This window comes from Staurois parvus, unplaced genomic scaffold (assembly GCF_062004578.1).
Source record: "Staurois parvus isolate SC_StPar_1 unplaced genomic scaffold, SC_StPar_1.0 ptg000576l, whole genome shotgun sequence".
NCBI lineage: Eukaryota > Metazoa > Chordata > Amphibia > Anura > Ranidae > Staurois > Staurois parvus.
Genome location: NW_028318372.1, coordinates 3,102,559 through 3,127,738, shown reverse-complemented (window position 1 = coordinate 3,127,738; position 25,180 = coordinate 3,102,559). Strand labels below are relative to the sequence as shown.

Below are 25,180 nucleotides of genomic sequence, written 5' to 3'. Positions count from 1 at the left end.
GCCCTGGCCGCGGGTGTCAATCCCGGCCGGTGATTACTCAGCAATTGCCGACAATCACTGACAGAGCACAACTGCATTGTTTTCAATGCAGCTCTGTTCCCCGTCAGTTCCCAGCTCACTGTTACGGAGAGCAGAGCTTAGCTTTCTGGGACAGCATGCAAAAGTGAAGTACACTTCACTGCCTAAAAAAGTTAACTCCTTCCTCCCCAGGGCCATCAGTACAGTGTCAGTGGATTTTTTGTTGTTTTTCTTTTTGCACTGATCACTATATTGGTGTCACTGGGGATGTCGGTGACCCCAAGTCAGTTCCCCACAGTTTCAGAATATCCACTGCAGTCCTGCCATAAGTCGCTGATCGCCGCTATTAGTATACAAAAAAAAATCCAGTATCTATACCGCCATTTGTAAACGCTATAACTTTCACATAAACCAATTAATTTTTTTTAGCAAAGACATTTCAGCCAAAATGTGTTTAAATTTTTTTTACTGGACAGGTTTTATAGCAAAAATTCCAAAATATTATTTTTTTTCCTCAAAATTGTCGGCTTTTTTTTTTTATAGCACAAAAAATAAACGCACAGGTGATCAAATACCACCAAAAGAAAGCTCAATTCATGGGGAAAAAAAGGATGTAAATTTCATGTTTGTACAGCGTTGCATGACTGCGCAATTGTCATTTAAAATGACGCAGCGCCATAAACCGCTTATGTAACCGCTTCCTGACGGCCCTATAGCAGAAATACTGCTATAGGGCAGCATGGGTGCACAAAATCACACATATATATGTGATTTGCTCTCCTGTGGTTTTCACACCCCTCTCAGCATCAGATTGCCCCTCAGTACAACAGTCATCACATTTAACCCCTCGATTGCCAGGAAGACACAATAAACCTCCATTGCTAGTATAGTGTCTGAACGGATCAATATGTTTAATCAGATCAGCACTATACCAGCGTTCACATTAGTATAGCGTCTCCCAAAATGCAGCGTTAGCGGGATCAGCCTCGGCACCTGCGTTCAGCCCCTATGCCCCCCCCCCAGCAAGTGCAGTGTCAGTAGGTCACTGTCACTTGATACATTGCACACAAAACCGAAGTGTTGGCAGAATCAGGCCTGATCTCTGTTAGCACTTGCTGGTAAATTTTGATGACTCTCATATACAGCAGAGTGCCAGTACTAGTGCCACGCTACCTTTTGGTGAACTGGCGAGCACCTAGTACATCCTGGTCTTTCACATACCTCTTAGATTGTAAGCTCCCAGGATCAGGCCCTCTTGTATTGAACTGCATTTTTGCTGTATTGTCTCCCATTATATTGTACAGCACTGAGCAAACTGTTGGCGCTATATAAATCCTGTATAATAATAATATAAGCACTGCAGTATGACATGGTGACGGGGCGAGTCCCATAAGTGCAGTACAAGCTGGTGTGGTGGCTAGCACAAGTATTGTCCTGCAACCACCAAGAAAATGCACACAGGCCTGTAGAGCCCCTAGTAACCTTCCGGACATGCTTGCAAATCCCGGTTGGCAGCCCACAAATTCTGCAGTACCCGTACTTCCTCCATTCACTGCCCAACCCAGAATTCAGGTGGAAATAGCAAATTTAACTATACAATATAAAGTGCAGCGCTATAAATGTGACATAAAATATGAATATAAAAAATGAATATAAAATATAAGAAAAATGGGTCCCAATACAGAAAGTCCCAGTAAAGGTGACTTCAGGCGGCAGTGCACACTGACCATGTGCTATTTTATTGTACTGCCATTTTATTGGATGCATCCTGTCTTATTCCATTAAACCAGTTTCAACTGTACTTCACTATGGGCATTTTTTCTTGATCCCTTGTGGGGAGTATCTCCTCCTAGATACCGTTGATGTGCAGTGGAGGAGTGGTGGTTTTCTCTGGTGGAGCTGTGATTTCTTCCTTGCTGTCTAGTGAATCCTTTGCTGCTTTGGTTTGAGGATCTTCACTGATCTTCAAGGGATTACATCTACCCTTTTTTCCATGATGACTACGTCCTGAACTCCATCTTTGCCACATTGCATGCACCTCTGGTCAGTGTGCACTGCCGCCTGAAGTCACCTTTACTGGGACTTTCTGTATTGGGACCCATTTTTCTTATATTTTATATTCATTTTTTATATTCATATTTTATGTCACATTTATAGCGCTGCACTTTATATTGTATATTCATGTGAGGAATTTTTTGGTTGTCCTGTGTGTTTCAGCTGCTTGTCCACCTAAAAGCGCTCACTTTTTTGCTCTCTGTTTCAGCAAATTTAACTACTCCCCTTGATTTTTTTTTTAGCTGTTTTTCACGGAATATCTGTATGCGTTTGATTGTGGATCAAAGCAATTTATATGCACAAGTTTATTGCCGCCAACCCAGATTCAAACCTTGCCAGACCAGTCTCATATAAACTCATTACGGTTTCCGAATTTACATTTTTATTTTTTTTTTGGACCTAACCCTTAACATGGGCATTACTAAAAAAAATGAATTGCGGTTGTATTGGTCCACAGACTCGATTCATCATATCCCGTGTTCTCTGCTGCCATGGCCAGGCATAGATATGAGAGTATAATGTGTTTTATGCATTTCAACAATACACTCTGTCATCCTCGGGGTAACCCTGAATTTGACCGGCTCCACAAAATTCAGCCCCTCGTAAATCACCTTAACCAAAAATTTGCAGATGTCTATACTCCCCAGCAAAACATCTGCGTTGAGGAGTCCCTTATTAATTTTTCTGGCCACCTTGCATTCAAACAATTTCTCCCATGCAAGCATGCCAGATATGGGGTCAAGATGTAGAAGACCTGTGAGAGGACAACAGGCTATATTTATAAGTTTTGGATTTACGAGGGAAAAAATAGTCACGAGGAGCCCTTCAGATGCCCAGACTACATGGGGAGTAGTGGCAAGATAGTTTGGGACTTGGTGTTATCCTTTTTCCATATGGGGTACCACTTATACGTGGACAATTTTTATTCAAGTGTGCCACTATTTAGACATTTGTACAATATTGAAACTGGCGCATGTGGCACCGTGCAACCTAATGTGTGCCCACCATTAGAAGTGGGTGGATGCAGAGCAGTATATTCTAATAGTGGGCATACCACACACTTTTTCTGGCAGAAATTTTTTTTTTTTTTTTTTTTAATTCAGTCCACAGACTCCATAAAAAAAAAAGAAACCAACATATACAGTAATACCTCGGTTTACGAATGCCTCTGTTAATGTAATTTGTAGTTTATGAATGAAAATCCATTGAAAATAATGCCTAGGTTTATGAATTTTTTACAAATTTTTTTCATAATACGAAGTGTATGTCAGTGCTGATTTTTAAATGCAATTGCCGTCTTTTTTTTTTTTCTTCACTATAGCTAACAACATTGGCTGTAAGTTTCCCTGAAGCTAAAGGATACTTTATCTTAAACTGAAAGGAAACATATCTTTTAAGAAACTGAAAGGAAACATTGTTTCTTTTGGGGAAATAAACTAAAAGAAACTCTTTTAGCGGGAGGGGGAATGTGACAGATGAATTTCTGAACTACTGTGTAGTGAAGGAAGAAAAAAAAACAAAAACCGGTAATTACATTTAAAAACTGGCACCTGACAGCTGAGTGTAAAATATTTTTTTTAATTGCCAGCAATTGTTTTACATTTAGCTGTCAGTGGGGAACACCGCTGATAGCTGAAACATTAACACATAGTTGTCACTACTAAAATACCGCATGAGTCAATAAAATAACTCATGCGGTATTTTAGTAGCGTTTACTGTTTTTCTGACCTTCGGAACGGATTAATTGGTTTTCAATGCATTCCTATGGGAAACAGTGTTTCGGTTTATGAATTCGTCGCTATATGAAATGTCCTGCAGAACTAATTAAATTCGTAATCCGAGGTATTACTGTATGCCCAACAAGGACCAGCGAAGTACAGGTACATCACTGGACTTTAAATGGTTATACCAGGATGATGCCTACAGCTGCAGGCATCATCCTGGTATCGTTTTTTTTCAGCCGGCGATCAGCTTTCATGTAAAAGCAACCCTAGTGGCTAATTAGCTGCAGGATTGCTTTTACAAGTAGTGGGAGCCGATGCCCCCCCCCCTCCCCCACGGCCTTCTCGGGCAGTCCTGTGCCATCGGGGCAACCTGAGAATGCAACCAGTGTTTCTGCCAGCTGACCATAGAGCTGATTGGAGACAGGAAAGGTGACAATCATCTCTATAGTCTAATAAATCGGAAACTACGAGCATTTTATCACTTCAGTTTCACAGGATATAAACCGTGCCATTTGTAAATTGGGAAAGCATCTGATCACACTGATCTTGGTTTGATTAGATAATGTAAGGGCAGAGGAGATATCTAGAGTCTAATAGAACTCAGATTTCTCAAAAAAGAATATATGACAATGCCCATTGAAGTTATAGGGGATATTTGCATTCCCTGTGATAGCAGCATAAAAGGTGATTTAAAAAAAAAAAAAAAAAAAAAAAAAAAATGAAGGGGACAGTGTTAATATAATAATAATAAAAAAAAAGTGCACGCGCGCATCTGCGTTCGTGAGTGTTGAACCTATGCCAGTATGGAAACAGCTGTTGCACCATACCTGTGAGGTATCGCCACAAACGTCAGATAAGGGACAGTAATTCTAACACTAGACGACCTCTGTAAATCTAAAATGGTAGCTTGTAAAGGCTTTTAAAACGTTGCCTATGGATATTAAAAACGTATGCAGTTTGTCGCCATTGCACGGAGCATGAGCAGTTTAAAGCTTGTCATGTTTGGTATCTATTTACGCGGCATACCATCATCTTTTATATTTTACCAAATATTTGGCCAATATTTTGTGTATTAAAAGTAAAAAAAGTGTTTTTTTTTTTTAAATTGAGTTTGAAAAATCGCTGCGCGAGTACTATGTGACATAAAAAAAAATTGCAGCACCCACCATTTTATTCACTAGGGTGTTTGCTTTAAAAAATATATAATGTTTGGGGTTTAAATTAATTTCCTAGCAACTCTTCTAACCATGGTTAGAAGAGTGAGTGATGTGTGGCATAAACTTCTAATGCTGGGCATAAAATGCCCCCACCCACCAAAACTACCCCTTTTTGGAAAGTAGACACCCCAAACTATTTGCTGAGAGGCATGTTGAATCAATAGAAGAATTTATTTTTTTTACCACAAGTTTTTGGAAAATGACAAACAAAATTGTTTGTTTTTTTTTTACACACAAAAAGATGTGTGAGAGACGTTTTGGCAGTCTAGCCAAGTACAGGACCCCAAAATCCAATAAGCACCATCAGGCTTTTAAAGGGCTTTATTTCCTCATTACACTTCCCGACTACCTATCACAGTTGTGGAGGCCCTGAAATGCCAGGATAGCACCAAACCCCCCCCAAATGACCATTTTTTTGGAAAGTAGACACCCCAAGGAATTTGATAAGAAGAATGGTAAGTATTTTGCAGATCTCATTTGTCGCCACAAGTTTTGAAAATTGAAGAAAAAAAAACAAAAGCATTTTTTCTTTTCTATATTTTTTTATATTTCAAAACCTTGTGAGAAAAAATGAGATCTGCAAAATACTCACCATGCCTCTTTTTAAATTCCTTGGGGTGTCTACTTTACTCCTTTTTGGAATTTGTGATAGGTAGTGAGGAAGTGAAATGAGGAAGTTATGCACCTTCAGGCTTTCAAAGTGGTCATTGGATTTCAGGCTCCTGTATGTGGCTAGGCTCCCAAAAAGTCTCACACATGTGGTATCCCCATACTCAGTAGAAGAAGCAGAATGTATTCTCGGGTGCAATTCCACATATACCCATGGCTTGTGTGAGAAATATATCATTTAAATGACAACTTTGTGTAGAAAAAAAAGTTTGTCATTTTACAGAAACTTGTGGAAAAAAAATAAATCTTCCATGGACTCAATATGCCTCTCAGCAGATAGCTTAGGATGTCTACTTTCCGAAAAGGGGTCATTTGGGGGTGTTTGTACTATCCTGGTATTTTAGCACCTCAAGAAATGTGATGAGCAGTCAGAAAGTAAAAGCTGTGTAAATTCCATTATCTATACCATAGTTTGTAGACGTTATAACTTTCACACAAAGCAATCAAAATACACTTATTGGGATTTTATTAACCAAAAACATGTAGCAGAATACATTTTGGCCTAAATTTATAATTAACTTTGAGTTTACTATATATTTTTTATAGCCAAAAGTAAAAGATAATGTTTTTCTTCACAATTTTCAGTCTTTTTTTGTTTATGGTGCACCAAATGTCACCAAAATAAAGCTCTATTTGTGTGGAAAAAAGGACATCAATTTCGTTTGGGTGCAGCATTGCATGACCGTGCAATTATCAGTTGAATTAGTGCAGTGCCGAGTAGCAAAAAGAGGCCTGGTCATTAAGGGGGGTAAATCCTCTAGAGGGCAAGTAGTTAATAGAACAAGCTGAAGTTAGAAGCAGACTACCCTGCACCAGATTTTGAGTGTTTCAGGTTTAGTAACTCAACCCCTATATGTGGAGACAGATGTTTTACCGTATTGTTTCCAATGCGTTCTATACATACTGCAACAAAATGCAGGCACGCTGCATTTTATTGCAACACACTAGGCAATTTCATGCAACACATTGCAGTAAAAGTGTTTGTACAGTTCAAATAAAGCTTATACAAAACAAAGGGAGCTTTGTGAGGCACTGAATTGTGCACCACACTGCCCCCTATACAGCCAGCTACGGAGACCAGAATCACTTTGACTGCTTTGCGATTTAAGGATTTGCATGTGTGAATTCGCTGTAAAGGATAAGTTCATCTTTTGTAATATGGAGCAGGGTCATAACATCGGGGGGGGGGGGGGGGGGGGAAATCCTCTCCCTGCGCCAGTTGTCAACAGTTTAAAAAAGAGAACGGCTGTGTGTGGCAGCCAGATTGTGGTTCTTAATAAATGGCAACCCTGCATGAGTCATGATGACACCAGGACCTTAGATAGCTGTGGTGTGGGGAAGAAAGTGCTTCTGGGACTTGTCTGGCAGCATGGAGGAGCAGAGGATCTGGAAAGTATCACTACTTTTATAAAATAACTTTTGTATGAGCAGCCATAATCTACTAATGCATTTGCAAAGAGAAAACCGATTCTAGGTTTGAGCTAGGATGTTATCGGTTTTGAGGATGCACGCACATCAGTATTGCTCCTTTCACTGTTTTACTGAAAGTCTGTAGATCTCAGAATTAATAGAAACATAGAAAAGTGACGGCAGAAAAAGACAGAGTGGTCCTTCGAGTCTCCCCCCCAAAGTATAGACCTATGCTTGTCCCAAGCATGTTTGAAGCTATTTTCGGTTGACTGGCTAACTACCTCTGCTGAACGTTTATTCCAACCATCAACTATTCTTTCAGTAAAATAATACTTTCTGAGATTAGTTTTGAAATTTCCTCCAGTTAGTTTAAGGTCCCCGTGTTCTTGATTTTGGTTTTGTGTTGTAAATCCTGCCCTCCTGAACCTTATTCACCCCCTTGATGTATTGAAATGTTTCAAACGTGTCTCCCCTTTCCCTTCTTTCCTCCAGACTGTACATGTTATGTTCCTGAAGTTGCTCTTGATAGGTTTTATGCCCCAGACCTTTCACCATTTGTTACCCGTCTCTGGACTCGTTCTATCTTAATATCTTTTTGTAAGTGAGGTCTTCAGAACTGGACACAGTATAGTAAATGAGGTCTCACTAAAGATCTGTACAGGTGAAACTCGAAAAATTAGAATATTGTGCAAAAGTTCATTTATTTCAGTAATGCAACTTAAAAGGTGAAACTAATATATGAGATAGACTCATTACATGCAAAGCAAGATAGTTCAAGCCGTGATTGGTCATAATTGTGATGATTATGGCTTACAGCTCATGAAAACCCCAAATCCACAATCTCAGAAAACTAGAATATTACATGCAATCAATAAAACAAGGAATGTACATAGAACAATATCAGACCTCTGAAAAGTATAAGCATGCATATGTACTCAGTACTTGGTTTGGGCCCCTTTTTCATCAATTACTGCCTCAATGCGGCGTGGCATGGAAGCTATCAGCCTGTGGCACTGCTGAGGTGTTCTGGAAGACCAGGATGCTTCAATAGCGGCCTTCAGCTCTTCTGCATTGTTCGGTCTCATGTCTCTCATCTTTCTCTTGGCAATGCCCAATAGATTCTCTATGGGGTTCAGGTGAGTTTGCTGGCCAATCAAACACAGTAATCCCATGGTCATTGAACCAGGTTTTGGTGCTTTTGGCAGTGTGGGCAGGTGCCAAGTCCTGCTAGAAAATGAAGTCAGTATCCCCATAAAGCTCATCTGTGGAAAAAAGCATGAAGTGCTCCAAAAGCTCCTGGTGGATGGCTGCGTTGACCCTGGACTTAATGAAGCACAGTGGACCAACACCAGCAGATGACATGGCTCCCCAAATCAACACAGACTGTGGAAATGTCACACAGGACTTCAAGCATCTTGCAGTGTGTGCCTCTCCATTCTTCCTCCATACTCTGGGTCCTTGGTTTCCAAATGAGATGCAAAAGTTGCTCTCATCAGAAAAGAGGACTTTGGACCACTGAGCAACAGACCAGGTCAGTTTTTCTTTAGCCCAGGTAAGACGCTTCTGATGTTGTTTGTTGTTCATTAGTGGCTTGACAAGAGGAATACAACATTTGAAGCCCATGTCCAGGATCCATCTGTGTGTGGTGGCTCTTGCTGCACTGACTCCAGCCTCAGTCCACTCCTTGTGAAAGTCCCCAACACTTTTGAATGGCCTTTTCCTGACAATCCTCTCCAGGCTGCGGTCATCCCTGCTGCTTATGCACCTTTTTCTTCCACACTCTTCCCTTCCACATAACTTTCTATTAATGTGCTTTGATACAGCACTTTGAGAACATCCAACTTCTTTTGCAATTACCTTTTGAGGCTTTCCCTCCTTATGGAGGGTGTCAATGATGGTTTTCTGCACAACTGTCAGGTCAGCAGTCTTTCCCATGATTGTGATTCCTACTGAACCAGACTGAGAGACCATTTAAAGGCTCAGGAACCCTTTGCAGGTGTTATGGCTTAATTAGCTGATTAGAGTGGGACACTTTGAGCCGAGAATATTGCACCTTTTCACAATATTCTAATTTTCTGAGATTGTGGATTTGGGGTTTTCATGAGCTGTAAGCCATAATCATCACAATTATGACAAATCACGGCTTGAACTATCTTGCTTTGCATGTAATGAGTCTATCTCATATATTAGTTTCACTTTTTAAGATGCATTACTGAAATAAATGAACTTTTGCATGATATTCTAATTTTTCGAGTTTCACCTGTGTATGAGAATCAGGACCTCCTTCCTCCTGCTGGTGATCCCTGCAGTGATGCATCCTAGAATTCTATTCACTTTCCCCACTGCCTGGTCACAATATTTGCTCATTTTGCAATCATCTGAAATAAGTACTTCCAGGTCCCTTTTCTCTGAAGTGCTGGCCAACACTGTACCCCCAATGTTGTACTCTCTCAATGTATTCTTTTTCCCTAGGTGCATTATTTTACATTTAGAAACATTGCATTTCATGTGCTAAGAAAAATTGATTTACTATATTTCTGTCAACACGAAAGTGAACACAACTTGTTCCTTGTCTTTAAAATACCTGCTGTCCATCTGCAAGTCCAAGCTTCTCTCCCAGCTGTCTGTTAAGCTCGATAGTTCCAGAGTTTGTTCTGCTCCGACTTTCCATCCATCCAAGGTAAACTGGCTGATCGCCCCATGACACTTCCACTGCATGGCCCTGTTTAAAAATAAGCTCTGTGTTAAACATACACACTCAGATACTGTGATTAAATCAATTTGATTTTGAAAATACCCTGATTTTCTGAGAATTAAAGCCTTGGTACATTTCCCAATCCAAATTCAAAGACGGGAGAAATACAGAAGCGGATACTGGCCTCTTTCTAGAAATGTTTTATGCTTGGCTGTAATAAATGAGTCATAAGCAAGCTGTAAATGTCCCAGAAGAGTTAAATTCCTCATCTATTCAACTGTTCCAGGTTAGTCGTACAGAAAGCATGGAAGCCAAAGTATCAATGTGATAGTATGGAAACTAACCACCTCAAAACCAGTCAGCAATTGAAGTCTACATAATTCTTTAACAGGTTTATTTGAAGTTAATCGGTCTCAAAAATAAAACTTGAAAGCCGTACTTGTAAAGAAGATATAAGCTTCCTGCTGTTTGCAATGCCAAACACCTATTGGAAGTAGATGTCTGCAGAAACTACTTCCTGGAGTGTGCTTCTTCCTATAGACCTGCTACATTACTACCACACACAAGAGTGACTGGCGGATCAAAGTGTTGGTTTCAAGCGAGATGGTTATCTTCTGGAGCAGTGATGGACCAGTATGTTGCAGGACTTTCAGTGGCTATACCGAAGTGATGACTGCAACTGCAGGCATCACTCTAGTATTGTTCTTCAAAGCCCTCTTGTACAAACAATTGGAGCAGCTAACTAGCCGTCGCATACTTGTAAAAGCAGGGGGAGGGGATGTCCCCCTACCCTCTCAGGATCTCCCATCTCACCGGGAGTCCTGAGCAACCAGCCGGGTGCATCCGACTGGACGGATAGCCGAGCAAACCTGGATTTGGCTTTGATCGGGTCTCCTTTATTGTAAACCGGAAATGATGACCTGACACCACTTCCAGTTCACTCAAACTTTTGGAACCATTTTTAAAAATCTGAAAGCATTCAAAAATACCAATCTTAGTGTTTTTAATGTTTTCAAGTGCAGAGGGGGGATGTGAGGTCTTATAGACAGTGTAACTATAATACAAAAAAGATTAACAAAATTACAGTGCCTCCCTGCTCATGCACAAAGTTGAACGCACGTGCCGAAACCACACACACGCAAACAGCGCTTGTCCCACATGTGAGGCGTGATCTGAGAGTCTATGGGATTGAATTGCATCAAAGTAGTGCAGGAACCTTTTTAAAAGTTGTTGCGACTTGATTTTCATTGATTAGAATGACTGCCATTGAAATGAATGCGCATTCACTTGTCATGCGTCCAAGTTGCACCAGTGTGCTGTAGAGAAGACATGGCTGCAGATAAACAGGTACAACATGTTTTCAAATGATTTGTTTCATCTCTGTGGATCACCAGAGGCCAGTCACCTCACTGGGGATATGAAAGATTTTACAACCATTTTAAGTTTTGAAAAATAGTTGCTTTCCTACAATAGTAAATGTGGTGAGCGTGGGCAGTGGTTGGAGGGTGTACAGCAGGAGACAAGTGGTACTAAAGTCTATTTTTAAAAAATTGCTGATAATAAGGTCTCTGCTGATTTAAAAAACCTATTAGCCTCTTCTGTCATAAATACACCCTGCTTGTCAGCTGTCATGTACACGGAACCGCACATGTATAATATCATAATGGGATATTCTGCGGTGCATACATGGGCCCCACCTAGGGGCCCATGAAACAAATAAAAAAGGTTTAATATTGCTTTAAACTGGCAGTACACTAGAAGAAATCTCATCAGTACCATTTGATGACCTGAGGGATGTTCAAAAGCACTTTAATACCAAATGTAAATACTTTTTCTTTTTTTAACCTCCTTAGCAGTATTCCCGAGTGTAGCTCGGGGTAAAATTTCAGTACCAAAAACGGTATCCACGAGCTACACTCGGGCTTACCATACGGCGTTCTCCGGGGGTCCCTGCAGCACTTACCTTGTCCTTCGCTCCCACGATGTGTCCCCTGCAGCATCCCCGGTCATCTCCTCCGGCCGATGCCGGCATCCGTGTTCCGGTCCCTGTGACGTCGGGACGTACGGGCGCCGGAACCGGCGGGAAATTTGAAATTTTTAAAATGTCATTTTTGCTGTCATTGCTGTTTCAATGCATTTCACATACATTTTGTCCCTACTGCTTTGTCCTGTGCCTTGCCTGCATTTTGACTGTTCTTTCCGCCTGGAAACTTAGAAAAGTCCATGGCGTCCCTTTACGTCAAAAGTGGTTTTAGAACAGCGATAGTAAATCAGAACCACTTGTAGAATTGAGTGATAATGATTTGTGGGGAAATTCGTCATCAGACACTGAAAACAATTTTTTAACTTTGCTCAGTGATGTGCGATTTTGCCTCTGTATTTCAAATTTCAGTGTTTTTGGTTTGATTATATTATTGAATTAAATTTATTAATTATTTTTTATGATTATTTATTAAATTATAATTTATGATTTCGTGTTTCAAGTTTTATCATACCCGGGATGTTTACTAGACTCTTGTTCGGACAGATTTCAGTGAGTTATTCCTAAAAATTACAGCCTACAATAGAAAACTACATACAGTGGGGATCGAAAGTTTGGGCACCCCAGCTAAACATTTGTATTAATATGCATAAAGAAGCCAAGGAAAGATGGAAAAATCTCCAAAAGGCATCAAATTACAGATTAGACATTCTTATAATATGTCAACAAAAGTTAGATTTTATTTCCATCATTTACACTTTCAAAATAACAGAAAACAAGAAAATGGCGTCTGCAAAAGTTTGGGCACCCTGCAGAATTTATAGCATGCACTGCCCCCTTTGCCAAGCTGAGACCTGCCAGTGTCATGGATTGTTTTCAATCATCGTCTGGGAAGACCAGGTGATGTCAATCTCAAAGGTTTTAAATGCCCAGACTCATCTGACCTTGCCCCAACAATCAGCACCATGGGTTCTTCTAAGCAGTTGTCTAGAAAACTGAAACTGAAAATAGTTGACGCTCACAAAGCTGGAGAAGGCTATAAGAAGATAGCAAAGCGTTTTCAGATGTCAATATCCTCTGTTCGGAATGTAATTAAGAAATGGCAGTCATCAGGAACAGTGGAAGTTAAAGCAACATCTGGAAGACCAAGAAAAATATCAGACAGAACAGCTCGCAGGATTGTGAGAAAAACAATTCAAAACCCACGTTTGACTGCACGATCCCTCCAGAAAGATCTGGCAGACACTGGAGTTGTGGTACACTATTCCACTATAAAGAGATACTTGTACAAATATGGTCTTCATGGAAGAGTCATCAGAAGAAAACCTCTTCTACGTCCTCACCACAAATATCATCGTTTGAACTTTGCAAATGAACATATAGACAAGCCTGATGCATTTTGGAAACAAGTTCTGTGGACCGATGAGGTTAAAATTTAACTTTTTGGCCGGAATGAGCAAAGGTACGTTTGGAGAAGAAGGGGCACAGAATTTAATGAAAAGAACCTCTGTCCAACTGTTAAGCATGGGGTTGGATCAATCATGCTTTGGGGTTGTGTTGCAGCCAGTGGCACAGGGAACATCTCACAAGTAAAAGGAAAAATGGATTCAATATAATTTCAGCAAATTTTGGATGGTAACTTGAGGCCATCTGTGAAAAAGCTAAAGTTAAAGAGAGGATGGCTTCTACAAATGGATAATGATCCTAAACACACCTCGAAATCCACAGGGGATTACATCAAGAGGCGTAAACTGAAGGTTTTGCCATGGCCTTCACAATCTCCTGACCTCAACATATGAAATCTATGGATAGACCTTAAAAGAGCAGTGTGTGACAGACAGCCCAGAAATCTCAAAGAACTGGAAGACTTTTGTAAGGAAGAATGGGCAAAGATACCTCAAACAAGAATTGAAAGACTCTTGGCTGGCTACAAAAAGCGTTTACAAGCTGTGATACTTGCCAAAGGGGGCAGTACAAGATATTAACTCTGCAGGGTGCCCAAACTTTTGCAGATGCCATTTTTTTGTTTTCTGTTATTTTGAAAGTGTAAATGATGGAAATAAAATCTAACTTTTGTTGACATATTATAAGAATGTCTAATCTGTAATTTGATGCCTTTTGGAGATTTTTCCATCTTTCCTTGGCTTCTTTATGCACATTAATACAAATTTTTAGCTGGGGTGCCCAAACTTTCGATCCCCACTGTATTTCTATGCAAAAAAATGGTACCGCTTTCAGCACAAAAAAAAAAAATCGGAAAGAATCATACCGCCGAGGAGGTTAAGTAAATAGCCTTTCCTAAACAATAACCACTTTCTCAGAAAAGTTTCCCATTCTGTTCCTTCAAATTGTCTTGTCACTACATTTGAAAACCAACCTCAATTTGACCCAAATAACGACTGGAAATTAGAGCAGAGATGTCTGACCTTTTGACTTTTCTGAGCCCCACGTAAAATCCACTAACAATAAGGAGAGCTGATGAGCAAAGTCAAGCAGATCACAAGTTACCGATCACTGAGATAGATAATGCACCTGAGTAATAAATCTTCATTTTTTGTAATTTTTTATAATAAAAGTAAAAGAGGTTAACATAAAACTAGTGCGATATTTGACACTGTTTTGGATAAACTAACGCATGACTATTTTGTTGGATGGATGAAGTACCTATTCTCAATGTGCTCATCGGATATTTTGGTTCTAATTTTGCCCTTCGTGTGCCTAATCCTTGAAAAGACACTGCTCAAGAATATTAAAGGAACACGTTTTAATCAGAGTATAGCCTCAAGTCAATGAAACTCCTGGGATATTGATCTGGTCAGGTAAGTAGCAGAGGGGGTTGTTAATCCATTTCAGCTGCTTTGGTGGTAATGAAATTAACAACCAGTGCACTAGATGGGCAACAATGAGACAACCCCAAAACAGGAATGGTTTTACAAGTGGAGGCCACTGACATTTTTTTCCCCACTCATCTTTTCTGTTTTTCACCAGTTTTGCATTTGCCTAGGGTCAGTGTCACTACTGGTAGCATGAGGCGATACCTGGACCCTACAGAGGTTGCACAGGCAGTCCAACTCCTTCAGGTTGGAACATCCATATGTGCCATTGCCAGAAGGTTTGCTGTGTCTCCCAGCACAGTCTCAAGAGCATGGAGGAGATTCCAGGAGAGAGGTAGTTACTCTAGGAGAGCTGGACAGGGCCGTAAAAGGTCTTTAACCCATCAGCAGGACTGATATCTGCTCCTTTGTGCAAGGAGGAACAGGATGAGCACTGCCAGAGCTCTACAAAATGACCTCCAGCAGGCCACTGGTGTGAATATCTCTGACCAAACAATCAGAAACAGACTTCATGAGGGTGGCCTGAGGGCCCAATGTTCTCTAGTGGGCCCTGCGCTCACTGCCTGGCACCATAGAGCATGATTGGCATTTGCCATTGAACACCAGAATTGGCAGGTCCACCACTGGTGCCCTGTGCTTTTCACAGATGAGAGCAGGTTCACCCTGAGCACATGTGACAGACGTGAAAGGGTCTGGAGAAGCCGTGGAGAACATTATGCTGCCTGTAACATCATTCAGCATGACTGTTGTGGTGGTGGGTCAGTAATGGTCTGGGGAGACATATCCATGGAGGGACACAGACCTAAGCAGGCTAGACGATGGCACCTTGACTGCCGGATAAAATCCTTGGACCCATTGTCAGACCCTACGCTGGTGCAGTGGGTCCAGTGCGTTTTTTTCTCTGCATCAAAAACGCACTGATGGTAGGTTACATGGTTTCCAATGGCACAGTTCACACCAATGGAGTCAGTTCCAGTTAATAAAGTAGAACATGCTGCATTTTTGCAGCACTAACCTGTACTGGAACGCATCTAAAAAGCACTGGACATACCTAAATGCACCAAACGAACCGTAACACTTGGGGGGGAGGGATTGAAACGGAACGTGTCAAAAACGCATAAAAAAATGCACATACAGGAATGCATCCGGACTGCGTTTCTAAAGGTGGGAGTGAAATATTTTTTTCAGGTACATACATAAAATACAATATACGAGGGGTGTTCAAGTCAAACTGGGACTTTTGAGTCTATAGAATAAAAGAACAGATATCAAGGAGTGGAAACTGCATTTATTTTTCAACATACTCCCCTGCTACATTTAAAGCACTTATCGCAACGTTTAACTAATGCCTGAAAAGCTTCGGCATAGAAAGATTTATCAGTACGCCTGAACCATCCTAGGACAGCCGGCTTCACTTCATCATCATTGTGTTCACCGTCCCCACAGGAAGATCCATCTCTTGTGCAATTTCATGACAGGTTCTGCATCGATTATCCAGGATCATGTGTTCTACACACTCAGTGTTTACAGGAATGACTGCTGCAGGCTGGGAACTACCACGGCCAGGATTGTCACTGATGGACGTACGGCCATTTTTGAAACATTTAAACCATTCCGATATTTTACTGCGGCTGAACGTCTCATCACCGTACTGTGCTTGAAGTCTTCTGTAGACATCTGAAGGTTTTACACCTTAGTTTGCAAGAAACTTTATCACCACTCTCTGTTCCATGCACACACTAACACTGCTGTCTGCCATCTGAACCACTTGCCCTCCAGAGGATTTACCCCCTTTCCTGACCAGGAATTTTTTGCGATACGGCGCGGCGTTACTTTAACGGAAATTGCGCAATCATGCAATGCTGCACATAAATGACATTTGTCCTTTTCTTCCCACAAATAGAGCTTTCTTTTGGTGGTATTTGATCACCTTTGTGGTTTTTATTTTTTGCGCTATAAAAAAAAAAGACCGACAATTTTGAAAAAAAAACAAAAAAACCCTATTTTTGACTTTTTGCTATTAAACCTATCCAGTAAAAAATTTTTAAAACTAAAATGTTTTCCTAAATTTAGGCCAAAATGTATTCTGCGACATGTGTTTGCTAAAAAAAAAATCCCAATAGATGTAAATGACTTGGTTTACATGAAAGTTATAGCGTCTACAAATGGTGGTATACATACTGGAATTTTCATTCATTTATTTTTACTGGTAATGGCAGCAATCAGCGACTTACTATGGGACTGCGGCGGGCTTTCTGACACTGGAGGGGACTAACTGCCACTGACATCCCCAGTGACACTAATACAATGATCAATGCTAATAAAAAGCACTGACACTGTAATAATACACTGGGCAGGAAGGAGTTAACATCTGGGGCAATCAAAGGGATAACTGTGTGTGTTTTACTAGGGAGATATGCTGCTTTGTATTGCTTTGCTGTGCAGAGCAATACAAAGTAGCCTGCTCGTGCTGACAGGGGAGAGATCTGTATTGTTTACATAAAGACCTCTTCCCTGTCAGCTCTGCTGACGATCAGAGACGACGTTGAGAATCGGTGGGCAGGACCCGGTAATTGACATGCCGAGGAGCTAATAGCGGCGCAGAAAGGGAGCGCGTGCACACACCCTCCATCCGGAAAAAAACAAAATGGTATATATACTTAATTTGAGCATCCCTGCCACCCTGTAGCAGTACTTCTGCTATAGGGTGGTTGGGAAGCGATTAATTACCGGTCTCTGGACTGGCCCGCGACATGTGCGCCACCTGTAGGACTCACTTGCCACTTACTACTGCGTATAGTACCGCCACACTAGCATCCCTTTTTATACCTGAAAAATTATAAGTCCCGGTTTGACTTGAATGCCCCTCGTAGTATTACATAGTTTTCCATTCAGTAGGTGGTGCTCCAGTATACTGAAAGAAGACCATTTACAGAAATGGATCGGTCACTACAGAAAGAGAGCATCAATCAAGCTTTGTCGGCAGTGCTATCCTTAGCTAACCCATAGTGCTTTGGGAATACTTTGTCATCTAATAATGTTTGTGTGTATTCATGGACTTGGATTGACATTTTTGAGATGTGGTGAAACTCACATTTCAAAGCATGTTACTGTAATGCCCAATCTAGGGTGCGATGCGGTACTTACAGATGGAACCACAAAATGTCACGATTGCCTCTCGGGGGATCAGGAAGGAATTTTTTTCCCTGCAGGAGCAAATTGGATCATGCTTTGCTGTTTTTTTTTTGCCTTCCTCTGGATCAACTGTGGGTATAGGATTATAACTTTTTTCTCTTATGGTTGAACTGGATGAACTTTTGTCTTTTTTCAGCCAGACTAACTATGTAACTATGTCCATGTTGGGGATTAAAAAAAAAAAAAAAAAAGTGCAGGTCTGGTAATTTCTGGCCTTATATTCCTTTAGCAGCTATAAATTACAAATCTATATTCCACTTACAGTCCGGTGTACAAAATGCAAAGTCCTGAAACCTTTCTAACACAGGGCTGATTTTACACCATAAATGAGAAAACAGGAAAAGCAATCCCCCTCCCCCCTCCTATGAAGGTTATTACACATTAACATCTCTGAGGCCAGACAATCCTGCTATAGGAACAAAGGTTATGCTGTAATAGTATGTGCCACCACTCACGTCCAACATTTCTCATTCTTACTGTAAGTATATCGTTCCACTACCGTGTAATATTGTATCGTACAATAAGTGCTAACGTGTTAAGGTGGAGCTTCGCTCAATCAACATTGACTATTTTTAATCCTTATGTTGCTAGCATTAGTAAATATATAGGGAGGTATATCATATTTACTTGTTTTTTTTTAAGTTTCTTCATTTACTTCCTGATTTCTTGCCTAGGCAAATGATGTCCTGCATCCCAGTAGTCTTCTGGAGGGGTTTTCTCAGCTAAGCACACCCTCCTGCTTGTATGCCTGAATTAAGGGCAGAAGGATTCCAGGAAGTAAATGCTACAATCATCTGCCCTTAGTCAAGATGGCCACGACCAGTAATGCTGGGAGAGTTTGCTTTGAATAATAAAAGTGAATTAAATAGTGATTTTGCTTTCTGGCGCTTAGATGCAGTGTGTGCTTTTGTAATGTGGAAAAATGCAGCTTGCTGTACCTTTCTATTTCTTCGTTGCCATGCAGTAGTATGGACTATGCCCATTGGATAACCTGGATTTTGGACTGTCTATGCCAGGGGTGGGCAACTGTGGCCCTCCAGCTGTTGTAGAACTACAAGTCCCATGAGGCATTGCAAAACTGACAGTTACAAGCATGACTCCCAAAGGCAGAGGCATGATGGCACTTGTAGTTCACCAACAGCTGGAGGGCCACAGTTGCCCACCCCTGGTCTATGCAGTTGGAGTGCAGTCAAAAACGCATCTCACTGCATCTGGTGTGAATGGGCCATAACTGTTTGAGGCTTCAACACATGCTTTCTCTATCCAGACAGGAGACATAGTAATAGGAACTCAAAGAAGAACATAAAACACATTTTTAGTGGAGTGAGGAAAGGGTAGATGATTATTATAATAATACAGGATGTATATGGCACCAACAGTTTGCACAACGCCTTTACAATATAAAGAGAGACACTAGAGCTACAATACAAACAAAAGAGGATTAAGAGGGCCCTGTTCATAGGAGCTTACAATCTAATAGGGTGGGGCAAGTGGTACAAAAGGTTATAACTGTAGGGGATGAGCTGATGGACGTAATACAGTGTCTTGAAAAAGTATTCATACCCCTTAAAATTTTCCACATTTTGTCATGTTACAACCTAAAATGTAAATGTATTTTATTGGGATGTTATGTGATAGACCAACACAAAGTGGCACCTAATTGTGAAGTGGAAGGAAAATGTTTTTAACATTTTTACAAATATGTGAAAAGTGTTGTGTACATTTGTATTCAGCCCCCCGGAGTCAATACTTTGTAGGACCCCCTGAATCTGCAATTCCAGCCGCAAGTCTTTTTGGGGATGTCTCTACCAGCTTTGCACATCTAGAGAGGGACATTTCTGCCCATTCTTCTTTGCAGAATCGCTCAAGCTCTGTCAGATTGGATGGAGAACGTCTGCGAACAGCAATTTTTAAGTCTTGCCACAGATTCTCAATTGGATTTAGGTCTGGACTTTGACTGGGCCATTCTAACACATGAATATGCTTTGTGGAAAATTTCAAGGGGGATGAATACTTTTTCAAGGGACTGTAAATGTCTATTGGGAGGTGTGATAAGCTACCCTGAAAAGATGAGTTCTCAGGAATCGCCTAAAGGCAGCCAGAGTAGGGGTTAGCTAGACAGATTGAGGTAGAGAGTTCCAGAGGATGGGAGAGGCTCTGGAAAAGTCCTGGAGACGAGCATGGGAGGAGGAGACCAGGGAGCTTGAGAGCAGGAGATCATGAGAGGAGAGGACAGTTTGGGTGATACTTGGAGACAAGATTGGTGATGTAGCTCGGGGCAGAGATGGATGGTTTTGTAAGTTGTTGTAGTATTTTGAATTTAATTCGCCGGTCTACTGGAAGCCAGTAGAGGGATTGCCAGAGAGGGGTGGCAGACACCGGTTGGTGTGGTAGAGGATCCTGGCAGCAGCATTCATGATAGACTGAAGAGGGGATAGCCTACGGAGAGGTCAGCATGTGAGAAGGGAGTTGCAATAGTCAATGTGAGAGATAACAAGGGAGTGAATGAGTAGCTTGGTGGTTTCATTGGATAAAAAGGGGCGCATTTTAGAGATTTTTTACGGAGGTGAACTCTAGAGCTTTTGACAGCGATAGGATTTGGGGCTGAAAGGATAGTCAGAGTCTAGGACAGTGGTTCTTAACCTGGGTTCGAACGAACCCCAGGGGTTCGGTGAGTCAGTCTCGCGGGTTCAGTGGAGGTTAAGACCCACACCCGACTCATATGATTCGTGATGACATGCCCTGCTTGTCCATCATTGGCTGCAGGTGGTCACGCAACATCGCTTAGCCCAGTGGTCGGCAAGCCGCGGCTCTTTACACGCTTTAATGCGGCTCTTGTGTGCCGGGCGCCCGCTCCCCTCCCTCCTCTCGGGCGGCAGGGACTCTGCAGCGTGATCCAAAAAAAAAAACAGCCAGGGCAGCGCGCTCAAATGCAATGATTGGCCAGTCTCGCTGCCACTCACATCCTGATAGCCAGTGATTGGCTGTCAGGATGTGTGTAGGCGGGGCAGCGTGACGAACGTGAGAGGAGCTAGGCTCCTCTCACAGTCCGCCCTGAAGACCGGAACGGCGCGGGAATACGGCGAGAGGAACGCGCGGAGCAAAGGTAAGTGAATTGACACAGGGGGGACTTGGCTTACTACTTGCTACTTACTTACTACTACTATATGGGGGATGAATTAATATGGGGGATGAATTACTATATGGGGGATGAATTACTATGAGGGATGAATTACTATATGGGGGATGAATTACTATATGGGGGATGAATTACTATGAGGGATGAATTACTATATGGGGGATGAATTACTATGGGGGATGAATTACTATATGGGGGATGAATTACTATGGGGGATGAATTTTCATACTGTTTGTTACAACATATCTTTGCGAGCAATCCTTTTCGAGGATGCTGGACATAAAGACGAAGAAAAGGAACAGACTTTGTTGCGAAAATGACATGAGAGTGGCACTTGCCAAGGTAATGCCGCGCATTTCTGAACTGGCCTCTGAAAGACAACAGCAGAAGTCACACTGATTTGCGGTAAATATTCATTATTTTGTTTTTGTGTGAAAATCATGTTTTAATGGTTTTGTTCTTTGTTCTTAATGGTTTTGTTCATTTTGTGCACCTATGTATAAATATATACCTATGTTTTGAATTTTAAAAATCATATTTTATTTTTCCAATTAAGAAGGGTTCGGTGAATGCGCATATGAAACTGGTGGGGTTCAGTACCTCCAAAAAGGTTAAGAACCACTGGTCTAGGATTACACCAAGTACCCTGGCATGAGGGGAGGGACTGATGGTTGTATTATTTATCTTGATGGAAAAGTCATGGAGGAGGGAATATCATCAGCTTGGTTTTAGAGATATTTTAGAGAAATTTAGTTTGAGGAAGTGGAGTGACATCCATGCCGATATGTCACTTAGTAGGTTAGTAATGTGAGGAGACTGAAGGGGTGAGGTGAGGAGTAGAGAGATAGATTTGGGTGTCATCGGCATAGAGATGGCATTTTAAGTAATGGGAGGTTATCAGGTGACCAAGAGAGGAGGTGTAGATGGAGAAGAGAAGGAGTCCAAGAACAAAGCCTCGAGGGACCCCTACAGAACGAGGAAGTGGAGACAGAGTTATAGATGACAATGAAGGAGCGCTGTGACACGTAGGAGGAGAACCAGGAGAGAGATGAATCTCAGAGACCAAGGCAGTGGTTGGTGGTGGGTCAGCAGTATCAAGGGCCACAGACAGGTCTAGTAGTGAGAGTATGGAGTAGTGGCCATTGATTTTAGCAGTCAGTAAATCGTTAGTAAGTTTTAGTAGGGCAGTTTCTGTGGATTGCCAGACTGTAAGGGGTCAAAAAGGTTGTTTTCAGTAAGGTAGGAGCCAAGACGGATCTTCTAATAACGTCTTTATTATTGCTCGAGCCTACCAGTCCTGGTGACAATTCCATCCCCAATTCTTTTACAGGTGTCACAGGGACAGGAAGTAAAGGAAAACCTCCATGGGGGCCACAGAGAGAAACAAACACCTGGCAGAAATGTTAACTCTTCCCTATCCTATCCAAAACTAAACAAACTTTCTTCAGTTAGACTTTAATGTGGACCTTCCAGGAAAAATGGAAGGTCTGCTTCCCTGCCAGTCCCCCATCAGCCACATATTAGCAGTAACAAAAGCTTTAAATATAAAGATTCAAAGTGTTGGTAAACCTCAGACATGAAATATGAACAAAGCATATCCCTCTATAGTGTGTACTTGTCTCATTCCAGAGCACTGAGTTTCATTTCTATCTGCTGACTTTTTTCTTCTGCTATCAGCACTTCTGACAACTTTCCCTGACACCAAACGAAAAATGGTGACAGGGGAGGGAGCTCCAGCACACAGCTTGTGGTTGACAACCTCAGCTCTGTTCCTGTGTGCTGTGTCCCTTCCCTCCAATCAGCTTTTACTGAGCTCTGCAGAGTGTAACTTAAGCTCTCCGACCCCTGTTTTCTGAAAGCTCAGACAAGCTGTATTAATTCTGGACACTGAATGGCTGTAGAGAAGAGAACACTGCAGATAAAAAGGTACAATGTATGTAGGAGGATGTTTCGTCTCTATGTATCACCTGAGGCCACTCACTTCACACTATAGAGGAATATGCTTCGCTCATATTTCATGTCTGAGGTTTACAACCATTTTAACCACAAGCCTGCAGAGCACGTATACTCCCTTCCTGCCTACAGGGCACTTCTACCCCCTTCCTGCCCAGGCCAATTTCCAGCGCTGTTGCACTTTGAATGACAATTGCGCGGTCATGCAACACTGTACCCATATGACATTTTTATCATTTTTTTGTGACAGATAGAGCTTTATTTTGGTGGTATTTAATCACCTCTGGGTTTTTAATTTTTAAACAAACCAAAAACCACTGAAAATTTTGAAAAAAAAAAAAGAAGTTTTTTCTTAGTTTTTGTTATAACATTTTGTAAATAAGTGATTTTTCTCCTTCACTGATGTGCGCTAATGAGGCTGCAGTGATGGGCACTGATAGGCTGCACTGATGAACACTGATAGGTGGCACTGATGGGCACTGATGTACATTGACAGGCATCACTGATGGGCACTGAAAGGCAGCACTCATATATGGCACTGATAGGCAGCACTGACTGGCACTGTTAGGCGGCACTGATAGGTGGCACTGACTGGTGGCACTGACGGGTGACACTGAAAGGCAGCTCAGATGGGCACTGATATGTGGCATTGATGTGCACTGGTAGGCACTGAAATGTGGCATTGATGGGCACTGGCAGCTGGCATGGATGGGCACTGACAGCTGGCACTGATGGACACTGACAGCTAGCACTGCTGGGGCTACACAGATCATCAGGGCACACTGGTCATCAGTGCCCTGATGATCAGTGTACATGTCCCCTCTGAGGGATGCCGATTACCGGCTCTCCTCTGTCAGCGTGACAGCTCGTGAGGAGAGAAATGCCGATAACCGGCATTTCCCTATTTACATGCGATCAGCTGTGATTGGACACAGCTGATCACATGACCGAGCCGACATCTTCGGCTCTTTCCGTTGATCGGTGATCCGCTGTGTCCGAGGGTCACAGCGCACCGCCGATCGCCTCGCTGCGCGCTCCCGGAGCCGTGCATGCGTGGTTAGATGGGAGGACGTCATATGACGTCCTCCCAGAATGAGAGAACCGCCCTGCACCCGTCATTGTACTATATGGCAGGCAGGAGGCGGTTCAGGATCTGTGTTGCTGGACAACTGTAGTGTGCTTTGAACATTATAGTGGTTGTAAAGGCTGAAGGTTTATACTTTCATACATTCTGTGCATGAAGGTAAAAAACCTTTTCTGTGCATCATCCCCCCAGCCCTCTCCCCCCTTATACTCACCTAAGCCCCCTCTCGATTCAACGATGAGCACGGGAGTCTCGGCTATTCCGGGACTCCATCTTCTCATTGGCTGAGACAGAAGTGTTAGCCATTGGCTCCCACTGCTGTCAATAACAGTCAGGGAGCCAATGAGGAGAGGGGGTGGGGCTGAGCCACGGCTCCATGTGTGAATAGACACACGGAACAGCGGGTGCCTCCATAGCAAGCTGCTTGCTGTGGGGGCATCTGACAGGAGGGAGGGGTAAGAGAGCCTGTGGGGGACCCGAGAAGAGGAGGATCTGGGCTGCTTTGTGCAAAACCACTGCACACAGCAGGCAAGTATAGACGTTTGTTATTTTTTGGTTTGATTGATTGATTGATTGGCTAGGTGACACCTGCCCGCAGGTGTAGAGGAGATGGGTGTAGGGTGACACTGGAAGACAGCAGGGGGCAGTGTAGGTATAGTAGTGAAGGTGGCTCTCCATGTGAGACAAGCACATCAGAGGGGCAGCTCTAGTATTGGGGTGTTGTAGGTGACACTAGCCAATCAGGGAGCACACAGGAGCCCACACAGCTGCCAGTGAGGTGATACCTGCCAATCAGGGAGTACACAGGAGCCCACACAGCAGCCAGTGAGGTGACACCAGCCAATCAGGGAGCACACAGCAGCCAGTGAGGTGACAGCAGAGGACACCTGTGATTGGTGGCACAGACAGAGCTGTCACTTACCTGCTCCAGGTGTAGCTGTGCCCTGAGCTCCGGGGACAAGCGCAGGAAGGTGTCCTTGGCACTGCTGAGTGTCAGGGTGACAGCAGCCCCCGATAACCCACCTCCCAGCATCCCCCAGATCCACACCACCTACACATCACATCATCTTCCCCACTGCCAGGGACACACAGGAGGAGGGAGATTCCATCCAACACACCACAGGGGGATCACCACTGACATATCTTATGACTCCGCCCTGAAATCACACACGGCTCTGAGCACTGACACCGCCAATACGATCTCAA

At 42.4% G+C, this 25,180-nt stretch overlaps 1 protein-coding gene across 4 annotated transcripts in view; it reads right to left on the bottom strand.

The window, feature by feature from the left end:
• The window catches only part of PEX1 (peroxisomal biogenesis factor 1), a 122,999-nt gene extending 97,939 nt beyond the window's left edge, over positions 1-25,060 (bottom strand). For all 4 annotated transcript variants that reach the window (XM_089692125.1, XM_089692126.1, XM_089692127.1 and 1 more), the window contains exons 1-2: positions 24,897-25,060; positions 9,678-9,815 (exon numbers count right to left, since the gene is read on the bottom strand). In XM_089692125.1, coding sequence (XP_089548251.1) covers positions 9,678-9,815; positions 24,897-25,007 — 249 coding nt within the window. In that variant the 5' untranslated portion in view covers positions 25,008-25,060. The remainder of the gene's footprint in view (positions 1-9,677; positions 9,816-24,896) is intronic.
• Between the last annotated feature and the right edge of the window lie 120 nt (positions 25,061-25,180).